This window comes from Salvelinus namaycush, chromosome 32, assembly GCF_016432855.1.
Source record: "Salvelinus namaycush isolate Seneca chromosome 32, SaNama_1.0, whole genome shotgun sequence".
In the NCBI taxonomy this organism is placed as follows: domain Eukaryota; kingdom Metazoa; phylum Chordata; class Actinopteri; order Salmoniformes; family Salmonidae; genus Salvelinus; species Salvelinus namaycush.
This window is the reverse complement of record NC_052338.1, coordinates 24309793-24331027: the sequence shown is the minus strand read 5'-3', so window position 1 is coordinate 24331027 and position 21235 is coordinate 24309793. Positions and strand designations below refer to the sequence as shown.

The 21235-nt window shown below is 41.8% G+C and overlaps 1 protein-coding gene across 1 annotated transcript; it reads right to left on the bottom strand.

The window, feature by feature from the left end:
- Window positions 1-165: 165 nt before the first annotated feature.
- abitram (actin binding transcription modulator) lies at window positions 166-4429 on the bottom strand. Its single transcript, XM_038972140.1, has 6 exons — window positions 4257-4429; window positions 3913-3964; window positions 3561-3690; window positions 1203-1279; window positions 997-1066; window positions 166-844 (listed from the first exon to the last, which is right to left on the bottom strand). Exons 1-6 carry the CDS (start codon window positions 4324-4326, stop codon window positions 635-637), a joined length of 609 nt encoding a protein of 202 aa, XP_038828068.1. The 5' UTR covers window positions 4327-4429; the 3' UTR covers window positions 166-634.
- Between the last annotated feature and the right edge of the window lie 16806 nt (window positions 4430-21235).

The window sequence follows — 21235 nt, the reverse complement described above, 5'->3', positions numbered from 1 at the left end:
ATATAAAGCTTTAGAGTTGATTGTGTATGGCTGTAGCTAATGTCATCTTCTGTTGAGTAAAGAAACCACAGATGTGCAGAAACAGATGTACTTTTAGACCATCTATCCTTTTGACAGTTGAATGATTGATAAACAGAACACAAATCTAAATAAACATTATTTTTCTTAAAACAGGTTTGATTGTGTCATTTATTAAGGTATGTACATTACACAAAAAATACATATTTATCTAACAGAACAAAAATGTGGGCTTGTTTGGTACATACTGACATAATGGAAATATCTTAGACTTCCTCCTTTGAAAATAAATGTCACGTTCCATCAACGATCATAATAAAGAGCAAAACATTTCAAAAAGGTATCTAATAAAACTTAACTGGCTCTGAATTTATTCATGTTACATCAAAGCAAACAAAACAGTATTTGCCCTGGACTGCCTACAGGTAAGGTAGAGGCTAGAGAACTTAAATGGCACAGTGCATTACCTCCAGCACCCCAGATATCTGCACTGTCATCCACCACAGGCATAAGTCCATATCTGGACAGGGGTATGCACTATGCTGTGATGTAAGTACCTAGGTCTGGCTGGGCCTGAGACGAGGGACCCCCTCCAACAGAGCTGCCCTAGGAAAGGTCACTCCAGCTGGGCTGAGGAGCGTGTGAGGAGTCCCTGTGACCTCATTCCTAAGCATGGCTCTGGCTGTGGCTGTGGCTCTGGCTGGGTGCTTCTGGTCCGTTTAGAGACAACGCTCTCGTACTCCTCTCTGCTAAGGAGACCATTAGTGACCGTCTTGCTCTCCTCTATTTTAGGGAGGATGACCGCAATGTATCCCTCAGTGGAAGGCTGGTCAAATACACATGAAAGACAGGTAGGACAGTTAGCCATGTTAATGGTAATGTGATTTACCATCTCAATGGGGTATATGTAAATGGGGAACATTAGATCGACCAAAAATGTGTTTTAACTGGTATGAAGCTTATGGAAATGTTCCTCACCTTTCCCAGTAAAAGTTCTGGTCTTTGAAGAATATCCTCATTGACCTCCAATAGCCGACCCCTTATGCAGCTGAAAAGAGAAACCAGGATTATATTTCAGGCTAATTTAAAAAGACCTGAGTAGTGAATGGCACTAACCATAAAGGGTAGATTATCTCCAGAGGTGAAAATCCTACAAGAGCAAGAGCAGCAAAGGTTGTAATCACCTGTAAATGGTGTACTCCACACCATCTGTACATGTTATTCTACACAAAGGAGCGAACTCTGTGAGGAACTGTCCTCCCTGGAAATGAAGAAGACACGTGTTAGTTTGACAGTCACAAGTCAGAAAATCAAAGGATGTCAATACCATAGTATATGTAATAGTAGTGTAAAATATAATAATAATCCTAATACGCCAGAGTATCCTTACGGCAGGTAGCCTCGCCGTTAAGAGCTTTGGGCCAGTAACCGAAAGGTCGCTGGTTCAAATCCTGAAGCAGACTAGGTGAAAAGTCTGTGCCCTTGCTCAAGGCACTTCACCCAAATTTCTTCTGTAAGTTGCAGTGTCTGCTAAATGACTAAAATGTAACAATATACTAGATTATATTAACAACAACAAAAATCACTTAAGTTTTAGCAGTACATACCAATGATTTGTTTTGATGCCACCACACCTCCATCTTGGCACTCCCACACCATTGTAAAAAAGATTTAACTATAGAAATGCATTTACTAATGTCTACATATGTTTTTAGTAGTGCTGAGCGATTAACTGAAAAGTAGGTTCAATTATTTGAATTCCATTTCTTTAATTTTTTTATGTGATCTCAATTCTCACATTTCAGTTACTCTAGAGATAAATCAGATCCAGCCTGAACTGTGAGATGTAATAGGGAGTTGTAGTTTCCAACAGGCCAATATTAGCGCATATAACTTGGTAATTAACTACAATACCCATAATCCATTGTGCATCTACTTGTCCGGCCTGCTACATTAGGTTAGTGTGCTGCAGCCCGGAGAGAAGAATGGCAATTGTGAGGGTACCGTAATTGCTGGACTATTAAGCGCACCTGAATATAAGCCGTACCCACTGAATTTTTTACAAATATGTATTTTGTACATAAATAAACCGCACATGTCTATAAGCCGCAAGTGCCTACCGGTACATTGAAACAAATGAACTTTACACAGCCTTTAAACGAAACACGGCTTGTAACAAAAATAAATAGGCTTTTAAACGAAACACGGCTTGTAACAAAAATAAATAGGCTTTAACGAAACACGGCTTGTAACAAAAATAAAAAATAAATAGCAGTAAACAGTAGCCTACCAAGAAAATCAAACTTCATTGCGGTGGCGATTGTTTTGGCTTTCAGTCGGATCTGCACAGTTCCAACGTCTTATCATCGACTCATTAAGGCCAAGCTCCCGTGCAGCAGCTCTATTTCCTTTTCCAACAGCCAGATCGATCGCCTTCAACTTGAAAGCTGCATCATATGCATTTCTCCGTGTCTTTGCCATGATGAGGGTGACAAAATGACTACCGTAATCAGAATGATGGCAAGTTTGAGCGCGCTCGATTTACGTCACATTATGTGACGGTGCTCAGTTTTTTGGCGGCATGAATCTTGTGAAAAAAAAAAAAAAAACATAAATTAGCCGCGTCATTGTATAAACCGCGAGGTTCATAGCGTGGGAAAAAAGTAGCGGCTTATAGTCCGGAAATTACGGTATATAGAGAGCAGCTGATGCTTCTCAAGGTATCTCTACCTGAAAACACACGATCTAAGTGAATGACAGTTGGTATCCAGCAGTCATAAAAGTATGCATTATTACCTTTGAAGAACTACTAAAATTGTGATTTTGTCAGGCAGCAGCTCTATAGAGATGAGATGACTTGGAATTAAATAATGTCATAAAATAAAAAATCTTATATACACAACTTAAATATTTTAAAGTAATGTGAATAAATTATGGTTAATAAGTGATAAGCAGTTAATTGTTAGTTAATTGTTTTATTCTGTATTGTTACAGCATTCAACCTAAATAATCGAAACCGAACCGACCTCAAGATGGACGAATCGCTCAGCACTAACAAGATGGACTAATCGCTCAGCACTAACAAGATGGACTAATCGCTCAGCACTAACAAGATGGACTAATCGCTCAGCACTAACAAGATGGACTAATCGCTCAGCACTAACAAGATGGACTAATCGCTCAGCACTAACAAGATGGACTAATCGCTCAGCACTTTTTTGGGGCCATGTTTATTCTATTGCATACTTTTAAATTATATTACAGTAGGTGAGCTAAACATAAAAAAATGCTAAATTAAAGTGTATATTAAAACATATTCTTTAAAGTATTTTTTTATGGTACTAATGTTACCCTCCCCACTACAAAAAAAAAGTATTAATTAAATAGCCTACATGTAAATTTGTCCTTGAAACATTTTAATGAAATATGGAGGACTACTTTTCTGAGGAGCGCCAATATGGCCAACCCATTGCTTCAAAGCCTCTCCATGGCCAAAACATAGCATCAGCAAAGCAGGATTTATAAACATCATTGGTACATACTCTCTTTGACTTCCCAGACACTCTGTTATGCAGGCGACTGCAGCCAGCGCTGATCTGATAGTTGATGCTCTTGATTGACCTCCCGTTCTGAAGGATAGGGTGACTCTCTGCCAGGGTGATGACACAGATTCTGTCAAAAGAGATCCACAGGAACACATTAGCGCCATGTTTAAATTTACAGAAAATAAATCATGTTGTCTGTGGAGGTAGCAAAGCAAATCGTTGATTAGCTTTGGGACAACATCGGGAGTGTTGTGTCCCAAAGCAACGCGTTGATGAGCTGCAGTTTTGTTTATGAGCTGCACATTGGCAATTTTAAGTAGGAAATGAACACATTATCTTAGCCAGCTACCTGTTTGAATGCTGAAGAACGCACTGGTCTTCACAATCCTTGCCCTTGATATCTAAGCACAAAGAAGAATACATCGTTCGTTACAACTTTATTCATTCATAAAAAATAAGCCAGTGGTCCGCAACCATGGACAAGGAGGGATACGGGTTTGGGGTGTTTGGGACCAGCCAGTTCTTAAAGAAATTAGTCCACTGCAAATTCTATGAAAATACATCGCAAAATCTGTCAGGCTAGCTACCATAACCAAAGCCAAAACACACGTGTTGGTCTCATGTCGACACCCAGTGTCAGTGGTCAACACTGGTAACGTTAGCTAAAATATGTCTAGTTAGCTAATAAGTTACCTGTTTTATACCATCGAGTGTAATACCGATCGATGACAGAGGGTGCCTTATTATGCTCCATGTCTTCCATTGATACAAGTACTAAAGGGCATTAGCTAACTAGCTAAATAAAAGACAAATGTTTGACAGATAAATGTACAAATGCTTCGATTTCGTGACGGAGTGTAAACACTGTTACACACTTCGGGTCCGTCCCTTTCAAAAATCCGGAAGACTTTCAAATTGAAATTCCAAACGTTCCGAGAACCTTTTAATCCGTTATGAAATTACTTGATGTCAACCAAAGATGTCAACCAGGATTGGGTAGGCTGCGTTCTAAATGTAATCCGCTACAATTACTAGTTACCTGTCCAAAATTGTAATCAGTAAAGTAACTTTGGGGTTACCCAAACTCAGTAACGTAATCAGATTACTTTCAGTTTCTTTTATATTACTTTCCCATAAGAGGCATTAGAAGACAAAAAAGTAATATTACCAATTGAACGACATCTATTGTTGAATAAATCAATGTTAGAGTGTACATAGCTTGCCATAAATGGATGTTGCATTTTACTTTATGGTTATGTAGGCTTCTTCTAAGTCATCTTTTTTTACCACAGATATTAATATGATTTTGCTATATCTTTACATTAAAAACCAAAGTCGGTCAGATTTCCATTAATTACAATTCATTTATTACCTCTATATATTCAATAATAGCACTCGGAAAAATGCAAATATAGATTAGCCAAATTGTAATTAGCCTACTCTGTTGTTTATGATTTTGATTTTGTTGATTGGGGTCATTGTTTTGAGAAATACTGCTCTTATAGAATGGCATGCTTTGAGCACTACCGAAAAGTGCTATTTGCATGTGAATAATGTATGCCATAGTCTGCATTTGCTATAGGCCTATTGTTTATATTGTTTGTTGGTGACACTTTGAATACTCGATAATTTGCAGCAATTTGTCTATCAAAAGGGCGCGAGTTTGAGGATGTGTCCTTCAGGACTATGGACATATGTTTTTGAATCAGCACGAATTAGATTGAGCAATAAAAGCCCCACAGTATGGAGAACAATACCACGGAGGAGTTGGGAGAACCTCTGTCAAACTTTTATTCCAAAGGATGGGATCTGCACTATGCAGCTGTTGCAAGAGCGCATTTTTCACTGGCTGTCTACTGGTCGCAAAAACAATGCTAGATAGGCAGATTAAACTTGTTCAATTCAACCATTATTGGGTTAAAATACTCATATAGCCTACATTTGTGAACAGCCATCCACAATAATCACAATCCGTAAGGCGCAAATAGCTAAATGAGAGAGCAGCAGTGTGATTCACCTCAATGCGCTATGTAGACATCAAATCAAATCAAATTGTATTAGTCACATGCGCCGAATACAACGGGTGTAGACCTTACAGTGAAATGCTTTCTTACTAGCCCCTAACCAACAATGCAGTTTAAAAAATACGGATAACAATAAGAAATAAAAGTAACAACTAATTGAAGAGCAGCAGTAAAATAACAATAGTGAGACTATATACAGGGGGGTACTGGTACAAGTCAATGTGTGGGGGCACCGGTTAGTTGAGGTAATATGTACATGTAGGTAGAGTTATTAAAGTGACTATGCATAGATGATAACAACAGAGAGTAGCAGCGGTGTAAAAGGGGGGGGGGGCAATGAAAATAGTCTGGGTAGCCATTTGATTAGGTGTTCAGGAGTCTTATGGCTTGGGGGTAGAAGGGGTAGAAGCAGAGAGAACAGTCTATAACTAGGGTGGCTGGAGTCTTTGACAATTTTTAGGGCCTTCCTCTGACACTGCCTGGTATAGAGGTCCTGGATGGCAGTAAGCTTGGCCCCAGTGATGTACTGGGCCATTCGCACTACCCTCTGTAGTGCCTTGCTGTCGAAGGCTGAGCAGTTGCCATACCAGGCAGTTATGCAACCAGTCAGGATGCTCTCGATGGTGCAGCTGTAGAACCTTTTGAGGATCTGAGGACCCTTGCCAAATATTTTCAGTCTCCTGAGAGGGAATAGGTTTAGTCGTGCCCTCTTCACGACTGTCTTGGTGTGCTTGGACCATGTTAGTTTGTTGGTGATGTGGACATCAAGGAACTTGAAGCTCTCAAACTGCTCCACTGCAGCCCCGTTGATGAAAATGGGGGAGTGCTCGGTCCTCTTTTTCCTGTAGTCCACAATCATCTCCTTTGTCTTGATCACGTTGAGGGAGAGTTTGTTGTCCTGGCACCACACGGCCAGGTCTCTGACCTCCTCCCTATAGGCTGTCTCGTCATTGTCGGTGATCAGGCCTACCACTGTTGTGTCATCGGCAAACTTAATGATGGTGTTGAAGTCGTGCCTGGCCGTGCAGTCATGAGTGAACAGGGAGTACAGGAGGGGACTGAGCACGCACCCCTGAGGGGGCCCCTGTGTTCAGGATCAGCATGGCGGATGTGTTTTTACCTACCCTTACCACATGAGGGCGGCCCGTCAGGAAGTCCAGGATCCAGTTGCAGAGAGAGGTGTTTAGTCCCAGGGTCATTAGCTTATTGATAAGCTTTGAGGGCACTATGGTGTTGAACGCTGAGCTGTAGTCAATGAATAGCATTCTCACATAGGTGTTCCTTTTGTCCAGGTGGGAAAGGGCAGTGTGGAGTGCAATAGATATCAGTAAGTGATATCCGTATCGCCCGTAGGCTACACCCCTGCTGTCTTCCTTACCTCCAAGTGTTTGTTCAAGTTAGATAATCTTTGGATACTGACAGCAGTCACACCATTGGAAGACATAGCTTGGACTGTAGCCTACAAAAGCCTATTCTTGCTATTTTCCCGCAATTCATCAAACTATTTTGGTGTGTCATCATAGTGGTCTCTGACTTGTGGTCAGACTTGCTCAGGCTGAACAAATGTAAACTTTTTTCAATGCTGATTTGGATTTGATTGAGAAAACAGAAAAGTGTCAAATAATTTGTTTGCAAACATCCTTTTTTAATTTAAAAGTAATCCTAAAGGTAATCATCTATTTTTTCCAAAGTATCTGTAATTTGATTACAATATTTTAGCTGGTAAGTAATGGATTAGAGTTACAATTTTTTTATAATCCGTTACATGTAACTGATTACATGTAATCTGTTACTCCCCAAGCCTGTATATACCCTAGATCAGTGGTTCCCAAACTTTTTATAGTTCCATACCCCTTCAAACATTCAACCTCTAGCTGCATACCCCCCTCTAGCACCAGGATCAGCGCACTCTCAAATGTTGTTTTTTGCCATCATTGTAAGCCTGCCACACACACACACTATACGATACATTTATTAAACATAAAAATGAGTGTGAGTTTTTGTCACAACCCGGCCCGTGGGAAGTGACAAAGAGCTCTTATAGGACAAGGGGACAAACAATAATATAATAATAATCAATAAGTTTGCTCTTTATTTAACCATCTTACATATTAAACCTTATTTGTTCATCGACAATTGTGAATAACTCACCACAGATTAATGAGAAGGGTGTGCTTGAAAGGATGCACATAACTCTGCAATGTTGGGTTGTATTGGAGAGAGTATCAGTCTTAAATAATTTTCCACACACTGTCTGTGCCTGTATTTAGTTTTCATGCTATTGAGGGCCGAGAAACCACTCTCACATAGGTACGTGGTTGCAAAGGGCATCAGTGTCTTAACAGCGCGATTTGCCAAGGCAGGATACTCTGAGCGCAGCCCAATTCAGAAATCTGGAAGTGGCTTCTGATTAAATTACATTTTCACAAAACCGCTTGTTGCAATTTCGATGAGGTTATCTTGTTTTCTCTCGCCTGAGTAGCCTCGTTTCACTGCCAAAAATTAAATAAAAATTGGATGTTAATTATTTGACGAGGCTACCTGTATTTGACATTGTGTTGTTATTTCGCTGAACACTAGATGGTTTAATTTTGTTTATGGCAGTGAAACAAGGCTACTCAGGCGAGAAAAAAACCTCACCCAAATGTTTTTGAATCACATTTTTATTTGGCGTACCCCCGACGGCATTGCCAGTTTGGGATTACCTGCCCTAGATGACTAACTGTTGCTACTCAGGCTGTTTTGAAGCCACCGCGCTCCCATCTTGGCACTCCCCCACCGTTGTAAAAAATATTTAGGAAGTTATGGCAATGCATTTATTAATGTCTACATTTGTTTTTGCCACTTTTATTCTATAACGGACACTTAAATGCATACTTTTAAATTATATTATGTGAGCTAAACATAAAAATATATGAAAACATTTTCCTTAATTAAAGTATATATTTTTTTAAGTTCTAATTTTACAGTCCCCACTACAACAAAAACATACTTAAATATATGTAATTTTGTCCTTGAAACATTTAATTGAAATATTGTACAATTCCATTCATTTCTATGGATGACTGCTTTTTCTGGGGAGTGCCAATATGGCCGACCGGTGGCTTCAAAGCCTCTCATTGGCCAATACATAACATCAGCAATCCAGGGTTTATTTATAAACATCATTGATGTCAACAGGTGTTATCTTGATGTTACCTGCTATAATCTTAAAGATCGACTGCCCCTTAAAAGCAACTTCTCGTTTTGAAATCAGCATTTATGTGGCATTGAAATGAGTCAAAAACATTTATTCTACTGTCAAAATTGACTACAACGTGTAAATGGGATAATTTTGGTCATGAAGTCAGTCTCATCAAAAACTGAGATTTGCGAGATGATAGGAAAAAATAGTATGTCACGGAATGAAGGGTAGGCTACCGTAACAGTTTTCATTGGGTTGGGTTTACCTCCAATCCTGCCCACAAGCCCACCAATGTACATGGGACAATATTTTTAAATGTCAATAGCTCCAAATTTCAATGACTTAAAAAACCTCAAACCAACTATAAATGGTAGAAATTCATGTACAAATATTGAAAGCATTAAATAAAACAACTTAAATATTTGCAACATGAAAATATTGTCCCATTTTCATATTGTCCCATTTACATCTCCACTGGGATTCTCTGCCTCTAACCCTATTACAGGGGCTGAGTCACTGGCTTACTGGTGCTCTTCCATGCCGTCGCTAGGAGGGGTGTGTCACTTGAGTGGGTTGAGTCACTGACGCCCCCCCTTGGGTTGTGCCGTGGTGGAGATCTTTGTGGGCTATACTCGGCCTTGTCTCAGGATGGTAAGTTGGTGGTTGAAGATATCCCTCTAGTGTTGTGGGGGCTGTGCTTTGGCAAAGTGGGTGGGGTTATATCCTGCCTGTTTGGCCCTGTCTGGGGGTATCATCAGATGGGGCCACAGTGTCTCCTGACCTCTCCTGTCTCAGCCTCCAGTATTTAGGTTGCAGTAGTTTATGTGTCGGGGGGCTAGGGTCAGTCTGTTATATCTGGAGTATTTCTCCTGTCTTATCCGGTGTCCTGTGTGAATTTAAGTATACTCTCTCTAATTCTCTCTTTCTCTCTTTCTTTCTTTCTTTCTTTCTTTCTTTCTTTCTTTCTTTCTTTCTTTCTTTCTTTCTTTCTTTCTTTCTTTCTTTCTCTCAAAGGACCTGAGCCCTAGGACCATGCCTCAGGACTACCTGGCATGATGACTCCTTGCTGTCTCCAGTCCACCAGTCCGTGCTCCTGCTCCAGTTTTAACTGTTCTGCTTGCGGCTATGGAACCCTGACCTGTTCACCGGAAGTGCTACCTGTCCCAGACCTGCTGTTTTCAACTCTCTAGAGAAGGCAGGAGCGGTAGAGATACTCTGAATGATCGGCTATGAAAAGCCAACTGACATTTACTCCTGAGGTGCTGACCTGTTGCACCCTCGACAACTACTGTGATTATTATTATTTGACCATGCTGGTCATTTATGAACATTTGAACATCTTGGCCATGTTCTGTTATAATCTCCACCCGGCACAGCCAGAAGAGGACTGGCCACCCCTCATAGCCTGGTTCCTCTCTAGGTTTCTTCCTAGGTTTTGGCCTTTCTAGGGAGTTTTTCCTAGACACCGTGCTTCTACACCTGCATTGCTTGCTGTTTGGGGTTTTAGGCTGGGTTTCTGTACAGCACTTTGAGATATCAGCTGATGTAAGAAGGGCTATATAAATACATTTGATTTGATTTGATTTGCATTGTGTAATTTATTGATGGTCCCTAACTAGCCCCAGAGACAGGCTATCAAATGTCAAACCAATTTTGCCACAGTCACACACCAGCCAGCTGAAACTAATTGGTGAAAGAAGTTGGCTAGCAACAGCTAGCCTAGGCGACATCAAGACACAAGAACTGGTTAGACTGTTTCAAGTTTTCTAGAAGGGTGAGTGACTGTAGCTGTGTGCTGTTTTGGCAGAGTGAATGTACAAACGCTTGCCACGTGCGAACACACACAAGAGACACCCACAAGCGACCCTGGGGAGCTTTGTGTTCACATTGCCCTAAAAAAGGGAACCAGACCGCGGAATTCAAGCGAACCGAACTCAGACCACCTCTCAAGATTAACCGAACCGCACTAAATTCATAGAAATTACCTGAAAGGGACCTTGTGAAAACACCCGTAGGTTCAATGTTGCTGCATTGCAGTTTCCTACATGATCCCTCAAACAAGCTGTCAGTTTCTCATGCCCTTCAAGCTCAACTTGATGTGATTACTAATGAATCCAACCCCTAAAACTGGGTTAAATCCTAAATGCACCGAAAACAAGTGTTTCATCAATTAATAATGCCCTTCACAATCAACACTTCCCAATAGTTATCACATCAGTAGCTATTACATAATATATTTCAACATATATTTACAACTTTTTCTTAACTTCTTCCCTAGGGAAGGCTGATGCAGAGAATCTTAGCAGAGGGTAAAACTGCTGACTCTATTTCAAATCTCCATCAGTATTCTCCTGAGAGGATACAGTATAGACCAACCTTTTCAAACTTCCAAGGTCCATCCATTTTACATCATGATAAATGAGGATGCCAGATCCCACATGGACAGGTAGGTAATTAAGGTTTTGCAATTTCACCTCTTTTCTTAAATCAATGTCAAGCTCTTTAGAATGTTCTATCTGAATGAACACTCACACTTTTCAAATTTTCTGGTCAGGTTTTCTGTACATTCAGCTGGTTTTGTTGTGGAGTAGGTCTACTGTGTAATAGCCCACATAGGCACCCAGCCGTTTGATTGACGTTTCCCGAAATGTCTGAAAGGATAGCTTTCAACTTGTGCAACCCCTGACCTCTCTCTTCCAGCAAAGTGTGCTTGGATCATTATTGTGACTTTTACTCTCTGTTATAATGCCACTAGATGTCCCTGTAATACAACCTTGGAGAGGTTAGTTCATGGCAAATCCATGAACTAACAGTCTCTACAGTTTTAATTGATGATTCATCCCGGCTAATCTTCCGAACGTAGGCTCCTACTGATTGATGTGTTTTGCTCTGATTCTGTTAACGGTATTGCAATAAAAATGTTGGATTTCAATCTGTTTTATTTCCTGGAAGTTCTTATCAATATCAATAAAACCTTTATACTCAGCTTTAATGTTTCTCGCAGGCCTCATATAAATATTCCTCCATGCAAATTATTGTCACCGATTACGTAATGATTTCTAAGGGCTAGGGGTGGGACAGAGGGACCATGGGAATGTTTTCCCTTCCTGAGTTTGAGAAATTGAGATTCCAGGCATATCGGACGTGGCTGTTTGGCCTTCATTTGGAGGGAACAGTTATTTTTTTCTTGCACAAGGCAGCTTAAGTGAAATGTACTCACTTTGGCCACGAGAGAAAGAGAGAGGGGGGGGGGGGTAGAGAGAGAGGAAGAGAGGTACAGCACATATAGTTTTTCCATGTATCGGCTAACAGGAAACTGTGGCTGAAAACTGCCTCCTAAATACAATTTTCCATTACTCTTCCCTGTGGTAGTGCGTAGTCTGTAATTGATTCAGAAAAAAATACAAAACTGCAGCTGAGACAAATATAAATAATGCATTGGATCTGGTTTAAAAAACAAAAACAAAAAACAGTTACATCCAATGACTGAAATACTACAATACTTCCCTCCAAGTCTCCCAGTCTGGGTTGGTGTGACAGAAATAGGACTGTATTTAGTCTCTGTGAGAGGAGGATGATGCTCATCTCTCGACTGGCTGTAAGTCAATTGCTCAACCAGGTGCATTACAAAGACATCTGTCACTACAGGAACAATGATTATTGTCTTAGAGTGCTCTGTGGAAGTGCTTAGGTTTTAGAGGATCCTGTATTGAGAAGGCATAGTTTCACCTCTTACACTCGCACTGTCTAGGGGAACGATGGTGATGAAGCCACAGCCTGATAAAAGTTCCTCAATGGATTGAGTTGCTTAGTTTTACACACTGAAAAATAACTTGAAGTGTGTGTGTTTGTTATCCTAACTGGCAGGTGGTCTGACGACATGGTGCTTGGAGCATTGGAGAATTCCTGAGACATCTCAGCACATGCACACACACACACACACACACACACACACACACACACACACACACACACACACACACACACACACACACACACACACACACACACACACACACACACACACACACACACACATTTATATACACTGACTGTACAAAACATTAGGAACACCTGCTCTTTCCATGACATACTGACCATGTAAATCCAGGTGAAAGCTATGATCCCTTATTGATGTTACTTGTTAAATCCACTTCCATCAGTGTAGGGGAGGGGAGGAGACAGGTTAAATAAGGATGTTTAAGCTTTGAGACAATTGAGACATGGATTGTGTATGTGTGCCATTCAGAGGGTGAAAGGGCACGATAACATTTTTAAGTGCCTTTGAACAGGGTATGGTATTAGGTGTCAGGTGTACCGGTTTGTGTCAAGAACTGCAACATTGATGCGTTTTTGACATTCAAAAGTTTTCCATTTGTATCAAGAATGGTCCACCACCCAACGGACATCCAGACAACTTGACAAAACTGTGGGAAGCATTGGAGTCAACATGGGCCGGCATCCCTGTAGAACGCTTTCAACACCTTGTAGAGTCCATGCCCCAACGAATTGAGGCTGTTCTGAGGTCAAACGGGGGTGCAACTCAATATTAGGAAGGGGTTCCTAATGTTTTGTACACTCAGTGTATATAGTTCCTTCTGAAAGTATTCTGACCCCTTGAATTTTTCCAAACTTTGTCACGTTACAGCCTTATTCTAAAATTGATCAAATTAAATAAATCCTCACTAGTCTACACACAATACCCCATAATGAAAAAGAGATAACAGGTTTTTCGAAATGTTTGCTAATTTATAATATAAAATATAATACAGAAATACCTTATTTACATAAATATTCAGACACTTTGCTTTGAGACTCGAAATTGAGCTCAGGTGCATCCTGTTTCCCTTGATCATCCTTGAGATGTTTCTACAACTTGATTGGAGTCTACCTGTGGTAAATTAAATTGATTGGACATGATTTGGAAAGGCACACACTTGTCTATGTAAGGTCTCACAGTTGACAGTGCATGTCAGAGTAAAAACCAAGCCATGAGGTCGAAGGAATTGTCCGTAGATCTCCGAGACAGGATTGTGCCGAGGCACAGATCGGGGGAAGGGTACCAAAACATTTCTGCAGCATTGAAGGTCCCCAAGAACACGGTGGCCTCCATCATTCTTAAATAGAATAAGTTTGGAACCACCAAGACTCTTCCTAGAGATGGCCGTCCGGAAAAACTGAGCAATCAAGGGAAAGGGCCTTGGTCAGGGAGGTGACCAAGAACGCGATGGTCACTCTGACAGAGCTCTAGAGTTCCTCTGTGCACATGGTTGTCCTTCTGGAAGGTTCTCCCATCTCTGCAGCACTCCACCAATCAAGCCTTTATGGTAGAGTGGCCAGACGGAAGCCACTCCTCAGTAAAAGGCACATGGGAGCCCTCTTGGAGTTTGCCAAAGGGCACCTAAAGACTCACAGACCATGAGAAACATGGTCTGAGGAAACCAACATTCAACTCTTTGGCCTGAATGCCAAGAGTCACATCTGGAGGAAACCTGGCACCATCCCTACGGTGAAACATGGTGGTGTTTTTGAGCGGCAGGGACTGGGAGACTAATCAGGATCGAAGGATAGATGAACGGAGCAAAGTACAGAGAGATCCTTGATGAAAACCTGCTCCAGAGCGATCAGGACCTCAGACTGGGATGAAGGTTCACCTTCCAACAAGACAATGACCCTAAGCACACAGCCAAGCCAACGCAGGAGTGGCTTCGGGACAAGTCTCTGAATGTCCTTGAGTGGCCCAGCCAGAGCCCAGACTTGAACCTGATCTAACATCTATGGAGAGACCTGAAAATGGCTATGCAGCAAAGCTCCCCATCCAACCTAACAGAGCTTGAGAGGATCTGCAGAGAAGAATTGGAGAAACTCCCCAAATACAGGTGTGCCAAGCTTCTACCCAAGAAGCTTCGAGGCTGTATTTGCTGCCAAAGGTGCTTCAACAAAGTACTGAGTAATGGGTCTGAAAATTTATGTAAATGTAATATTTTAGTTTTTTTATTTGTAATAAATGAGCAAAAATGTATAAAAACCTGTTTTTGCTTTGTCATTATGGGGTATTGTCTGTAGATTGATGAGGTAAAAAAAAATGTTCCCGAGTGGCGCAGCAGTCTAAGGCACTGCATTTCAGTGCTAGAGGCGTCACTACCCTGACCTGTTCACTGGACGTGCTACCTTGCCCCGGAACTGCTGTTTTTCGGATCTCTCTCTCTACCGCACCTGCTGTCTCTAACTCTGAATGCTCGGCTGTGTAAAGCCAACTGACATTTACTCCTGAGGTGCTGACCTGTTGCACCCTCTACAACAACTGTGATTATTATTATTTGACCCTGCTGGTCATCTATGAACATTTGAACATCTTGGCCATGTACTGTTATAATCTCAACCCAGCACAGCCAGAAGAGGACTGGCCACCCCTCATAGCCTGGTTCCCCTCTAGGTTTCTTCCTAGGTTCCTGCCTTTCAAGGGAGTTTTTCCTAGCCACCTTGCTTTTACATCTGCATTGCTTGCTGTTTGGGGTTTTAGGCTGTGTTTCTGTACAGCACTTTGTGACATTGGCTGATGTAAAAAGGACTTTATAAATAGATTTGATTGATTGACTACAGACCCTGGTTCGATTCCAGGCTGTATCACAACAGGCCGTGATTGGGAGTCCCATAGTGCGGCGCACAATTGGCCCAGCGTCGCCCGGGTTAGGGTTTGGCCGTTATAGGCCGTCATTGTAAATAAGAATCTATCTTGCCTAGTTAAATAAAGATAAACATTTCAAAACTAAATAAAGAATAAGGCTGTAACCTAACAAAATGTGGAAAAGGTTAACGGGTGAAGACTTCAAAACTATGAAATAACACATATGGAATCATGTACTAACCAAAAAAGTGTTAAACAAATCCAAATATATTTTATATTCTTCAAAGCAGCCACCCTTTGCCTGGATGAAAGCTTTGCACACTCTTGGCATTCTCTCAACCAGCTTCATGAGGTAGTCACCTGGAATGCATTTCAATTAACAGGTGTGCCTTGTTAAAAGTTAATTTGTGGAATTTATTTCCTTCTTAATGTGTTTGAGCCAATCAGCTGAGTTGTGACAAAGTAGAGGTGGTATACAGAAGATAGGCCTATTTGGTAAAATACCAAGTCCATATTATGGCAAGAACAGCTCAAATAGGCAATGAGAAACAACAGTCCATCATTATTTTAAGACATAAATGTTAGTCAATCCGTAAAATTTCACCAACTTCAAGTGCAGTCGCAAAAACTATCAAGCGCTATGATGAAACTGTCTCTCATGAAGACCGCCACAGGAAAGGAAGACCCAGAGTTACCTCTGCTGCAGAGGATAAGTTCATTAGAGTTACCAGCCTCAGAAATTGCAGCCCAAATAAATGCTTCACAGAGTTCAAGTAACAGACACATCTCAACATCAACTGTTCAAAGAAGACTGCGTGAATCAGGCCTTCATGGTCGAATTGCTGCAAAGAAACCACTACTAAAGGACACCAATAATAAGAAGAGACTTGCTTGGGCCAAGAAACACGAGCAATGAACATTTGACCAGTGGAAATCTGTGTTTTGATTGATGAGTCCAAATTAAAAAATGTTGGTGGAAGCATGGAGGAAGAGGGGTTGCTTTGCTGGTGACACTGTCAGTGATTTATTTAGAATTCAAAGCACACTTAACAAGCATGGCTACCACAGCATTCTGCAGCGATACGCCATTCCATCTGGTTTACGCTTAGTGGGATTATCATTTGTTTTCAACAGGATAATGACCCAACAGACCTCCAGGCTGTGTAATGGCTATTTGACCAAGAAGGAGAGTGATGGAGTGCTGCATCAGATGACCTGGACTCCAGAATCACCCGACCTCAACCCAATTGAGATGGTTTGGGATGAGTTGGACCGCAGAGTGAAGGAAAAGCAGCCAACAAGTGCTCAGCATTTGTGTGAACTCCTTCAATACTGTTTGAAAAGCATTCCAGGTGAAGCTGGTTGAGAAAATACCAAGAGTGTGCAAAGCTGTCATTAAGGCAAAGGGTGGCTACTTTAAAGAATCTCAAATATAAATATATTTTGATTTGTTTAACACTTTTTTGGTTACTACATGATTCCATATGTGTTATTTCATAGTTCTGATGTCTTCCCTATTATTCTACAATGTAGATAATATTAAAAATAAAGAAAAACCCTTGAATGAGTAGGTGTGTCCAAACGTTTAACTGGTACTATATATATTTACACACACACCAATCACTCCAATGTGTAATCGACTGATGATGATGATGATGATGAGTTGACTCGGACCTCAAGTGGCTGCAGCTGCAGACTTGCAGCAGCCGGCAAGGCTTCTTCCTCTAGCTCCACGTCAGCTACTGTTGCAACATAGTTGTCTCCTTGTTTGCCTCGCTCCCTAGATGGAGTGACATTCTCTGGCTCCCTATAAGCCAGTCAGTACTCTAGTGTACATACCTCATACACCCAGCTAAACATTTGCCTGATAAGGGATCAGCAGAGCTTTATCATCAAGGGAACAGAGCACAGTTTCTGTGGTTGTCAAGTTTTAATGTCACGTGCACAAGTACAGTGAAATGCCTTTCTCGCAAGCTCTAAGCCCAACAATGTAGTAATCAATATGATGATCATAAACAGCTGGTCGCAGAGTCTTATCACGGTCTGGTTAATTCAATACAGCTGCTCAGTGGAAAACAATCCTTTCCTAATCTTAGTCAGTAATCATCTGAAATATGGTTTAGATCAGAAGTCTCTGAGGAGATATTTACAAGTATGGAAGACGTGTCGCCCGGTCATCAGGCACTGATCTGATCAATTTATTATTGTTATTTGATTTATTTTCTATTCTTTACCAGGCAAGGCAATTGAGAACTGCTGGAACATAAAGTCAATTGTTGGACTTCTAAGTGTTTGATATGGCTGGTCTGTCCCTGCATGTTGTACAATACATAAATAACAATCATTATCTTGAAAGGTCAACATTCCGAAGTTCTAGACCTCCACACATTCTTTGAAACCTGAGAAAAGAGATGTTGCGTCCTTCCAGAGGAACAACTCAGTTTTTATTGGCTTTTCTTGTTGGAAAAGAAAAGAGAGACGCCTGCATATTGACGTTGTCAAAAGGATAATATAGTTACTATGCTAAAGTGTACATTACATGTTAAGAGCCACTTTATTCACTTGAAAATTTCAGTTAAAGCTTTTGGATGATTTCATGTTGGCACCTGCACATCTCTGTGGATGTAGGATCTTATTCCATTACGTGTAGTTACGGGAGGACAGCATTTGATCCCATAAGATTGTTATTCCTAGATGGAAAATCCACTATTGAGAGAATCCAGGGTATTTTTTTCCTCTTTCAACAATATGTATTCTATTAAATGCTCAAATTGATGTGGTGCAAGTATTATAAAATTATGCGTTAATACCGATCTAGGCCGGTCAAGCACCACTCTCTCTTTCATGGGCCTTATTTCTGGATCCTCTCCAAAGGAACACCTGAAACAAGTTGCTACCAACCATGGTTGCCTGGGGCACCAAGAACGACCATGGGGAATTGTCATATTGTATTTGGGCTGATAGAAAGGAACATATTAAACATGAGAATGAGACTATGGATGCTGAAGTATCTAGAGGGCTTCATTCTCACTGCCAGCTAGAGGTTCCACTTTACATTCCACAAGTCAAGATGTTATACTAAGTAAATAGATAGACCACTCATATCTCAGGAGCGGATTCAACCTCAGTTCTCACAACCATAAGCACTTATGTGAATGGTTGGGCACGTCTGTTCAGTCACGTCTGTTCAGTCCAGTTCCCATGAAAACATACTGTATAAAATGAGAACGACTACATTTGGGTGACTTCTGCTCACACAAAGAAGATTGTCTCATATGATTGAGGTTGGTGGTTGGTGATAGAGATGTGTCGGTGTCAGTGTTATATTGGCTCAGTGCGTGCTCAGACCATGTGGAAACGTTATGGAGCCATTAGGGTTCTGATCTCTGGGTTGATTAAGCTCCAAACAAACCAGATCAAGAAGGTCTCTCTCTGATGACATCACAGGAGGAAAGCACTACTGAAGTGTGAACAAACAAGCCACACTTCACTCTTGTTCTGTTGTCAGTGACACAAAAACACACTATATATACAAAAGTATGTGGACAACTAGAAGCAATGTCAACACAAGAACTGTTCGTCGGGAGCTTCTTGAAATGGGTTTCCATGGCCCGAGCAGCCGCACACAAGCCTAAGATCACCATGCGCACTGCCAAGCGTCGGCTGGAGTGATGTAAATCTCGCCGCCATTGGACTCTGGAGCAGTGGAAACGCATTTTCTGGGGTGATGAATTCCGCTTCACCATCTGGCAGTCCGACGTACGAATCTGGGTTTTGCGGATGTCAGGAGAACGCTACCTGCCCCAATGCATAGTGGCAACTGTAAAAAGTTTGGTGGAGGAGGAATAATGGTCTGGGGCTGTTTTTCATGGTTTTGGCTAGGCCCCTTAGTTCCACTGAAGGGAAATCTTAACGCTACAGCATACAATGACATTCTAGACCATTCTGTGCTTCCAACTTTGTGGCAACAGTTTGGGGAAGGCCCTTCCTTTTTCAGCATGGTTTATTGAGATCGGTGTGGAAGAACTTGACTGGCCTGCACAGAGCCCTGACCTCCAGAGCCCTGACCTCAACCCCATTGAACAACTTTGGGATGAATTGGAATGCCAACTGCGAGCCAGGCCTAATCGCCCAACATCAGTGCCCGATCTCACTAATGCTCTTGTGGTTGAATGGAATCAAGTCCCCGCAGCAATGTTCCAACATCTAGTGGAAAGCCTTACCAGAAGAGTAGAGGCTGTCATAGCAGCAAAGGGGGGACCAACTCCATTTTAATGACATGATTTTGGACTGAGATGTGCAATGAGCAGGTGTCCACATACTTTTGGTCATGTAGTGTATGTTCCACTCTCAAAAGTGATTGCATGCATTTTCCTGGAAATGACAGGGTGACTCGTTCACACATCAGACAGCAGCATGAGACAGCTGCCACATGTCTCTGATGACCAGAGCCATGTATCTAAATCTATGGCTCTGTTGATGACCTTAAAACAGATAATCACACATCTATTGTGACAGAAAAAGCCAAAATCCTAGTGCTTCTGTGTGTGATGCTATAAAAGCTCTAGTCATGTTGGTACTGATTCTAGATTCTGGAGCAGGGCTCTCCAACCCTGTAGGTTTTCACTCCCACCCCAATTGTAACTAACCTGATTAAGTTTATCAACCAGCTATTATTAGAATCAGGAGCACTAGATTAGGGTTGGAGCGAAAACCTACAGGACGGTAGGTTTTCTCTAGGTTAAAACCTAGAGGACCAGTTTTTATAGAATGGGACCCCCAGTCTGATAGTTCAAGACAAACCATAAATTGTGGACTTTTCCTCTGTCCTGGTCTGTATCACCTCTATCCTCCTCTGTCCTGGTCTGTCTCCCCTCTATCCTCCTCCTCTGGTCTGTATCTCCTCTATCCTCCTCTGGTCTGTATTCTCTCTATCCTCTTCTGGCCTGTATCCTCTCTATCCTCCTCTGGTCTGTATCTCCTCTATCCTCCTCTGTCCTGGTCTGTATCCCCTTAATCCTCCTCTGGTCTCTATCTCCTCTATCCTCCTCTGTCCTGGTCTGTATCCCCTCTATCCTCCTCTGGTCTATATCCTTTCTATCCTCCTCTGGTCTGTATCATCTCTATCCTCCTCTGTCCTGGTCTGTGTCACCTATATCCTCCTCTGTCCTGGTCTGTATCTCCTATATCCTCCTCTGTCCTGGTCTGTATCTCCTATATCCTCCTCGGTCCTGGTATGTATCCTCTCTATCCTCCTCTAGTCTGTATCCCCTCTATCCTCCTTTGGTCTGTATCTCCTCTATCCTCCTCTGGTCTGTATTCTCTCTATCCTCTTCTGGTCTGTATCCTCTATCCTCATCTGGTCTGTATCTCCTCTATCTTCCTCTGTACCAGTCTGTATCCCCTCTATCCTCCTCTGTCCTGGTCTGTACCCCCTCTATCCTCCTCTGTCCTGGACTGTATCCCCTATATCCTCCTCTGTCCTTGTCTGTATCCCCTATATCCTCCTATATCTTGGTCTGTATCCTCTATATCCTCCTCTGTCCTGGCCTGTATCCTCTCTATCCTCCTCTGGTCTGATCTGTATCCCCTCTATCCTCCTCTGTTCTGGTCTGTATCCCCTATATCCTCCTCGTTCCTGGTCTGTATCCTCTCTATCCTCCTCTAATCTGTATCTCCTCTATCCTCCTCTGTCCTGGTATGTGTCCCCTATATCCTCCTCTGTCCTATTCTGTATCCTCTCTATCTTCCTCTGGTCTGTATCTCCTCCATCCTCCTCTGGCCTGTATCTCCTTTCTCTGACACCACCTGGTATAGAGGTCCTGGATGGCAGGAA

What these genes read in the sequence shown, in the direction of transcription:
- abitram (XM_038972140.1), bottom strand. Translation starts at nt 4,326, where the DNA reads ATGGAAGACATGGAGCATAATAAGGCACCCTCTGTCATCGATCGGTAT. An exon ending in GTTCTTCAGCATTCAAACAG is followed by an intron (nt 3,691 to 3,912) that starts GTAGCTGGCTAA and finishes CTCTTTTGACAG; the next exon opens with AATCTGTGTCATCACCCTGG. An exon ending in GTGGAGTACACCATTTACAG is followed by an intron (nt 1,067 to 1,202) that starts GTGATTACAACC and finishes TTCTCTTTTCAG; the next exon opens with CTGCATAAGGGGTCGGCTAT.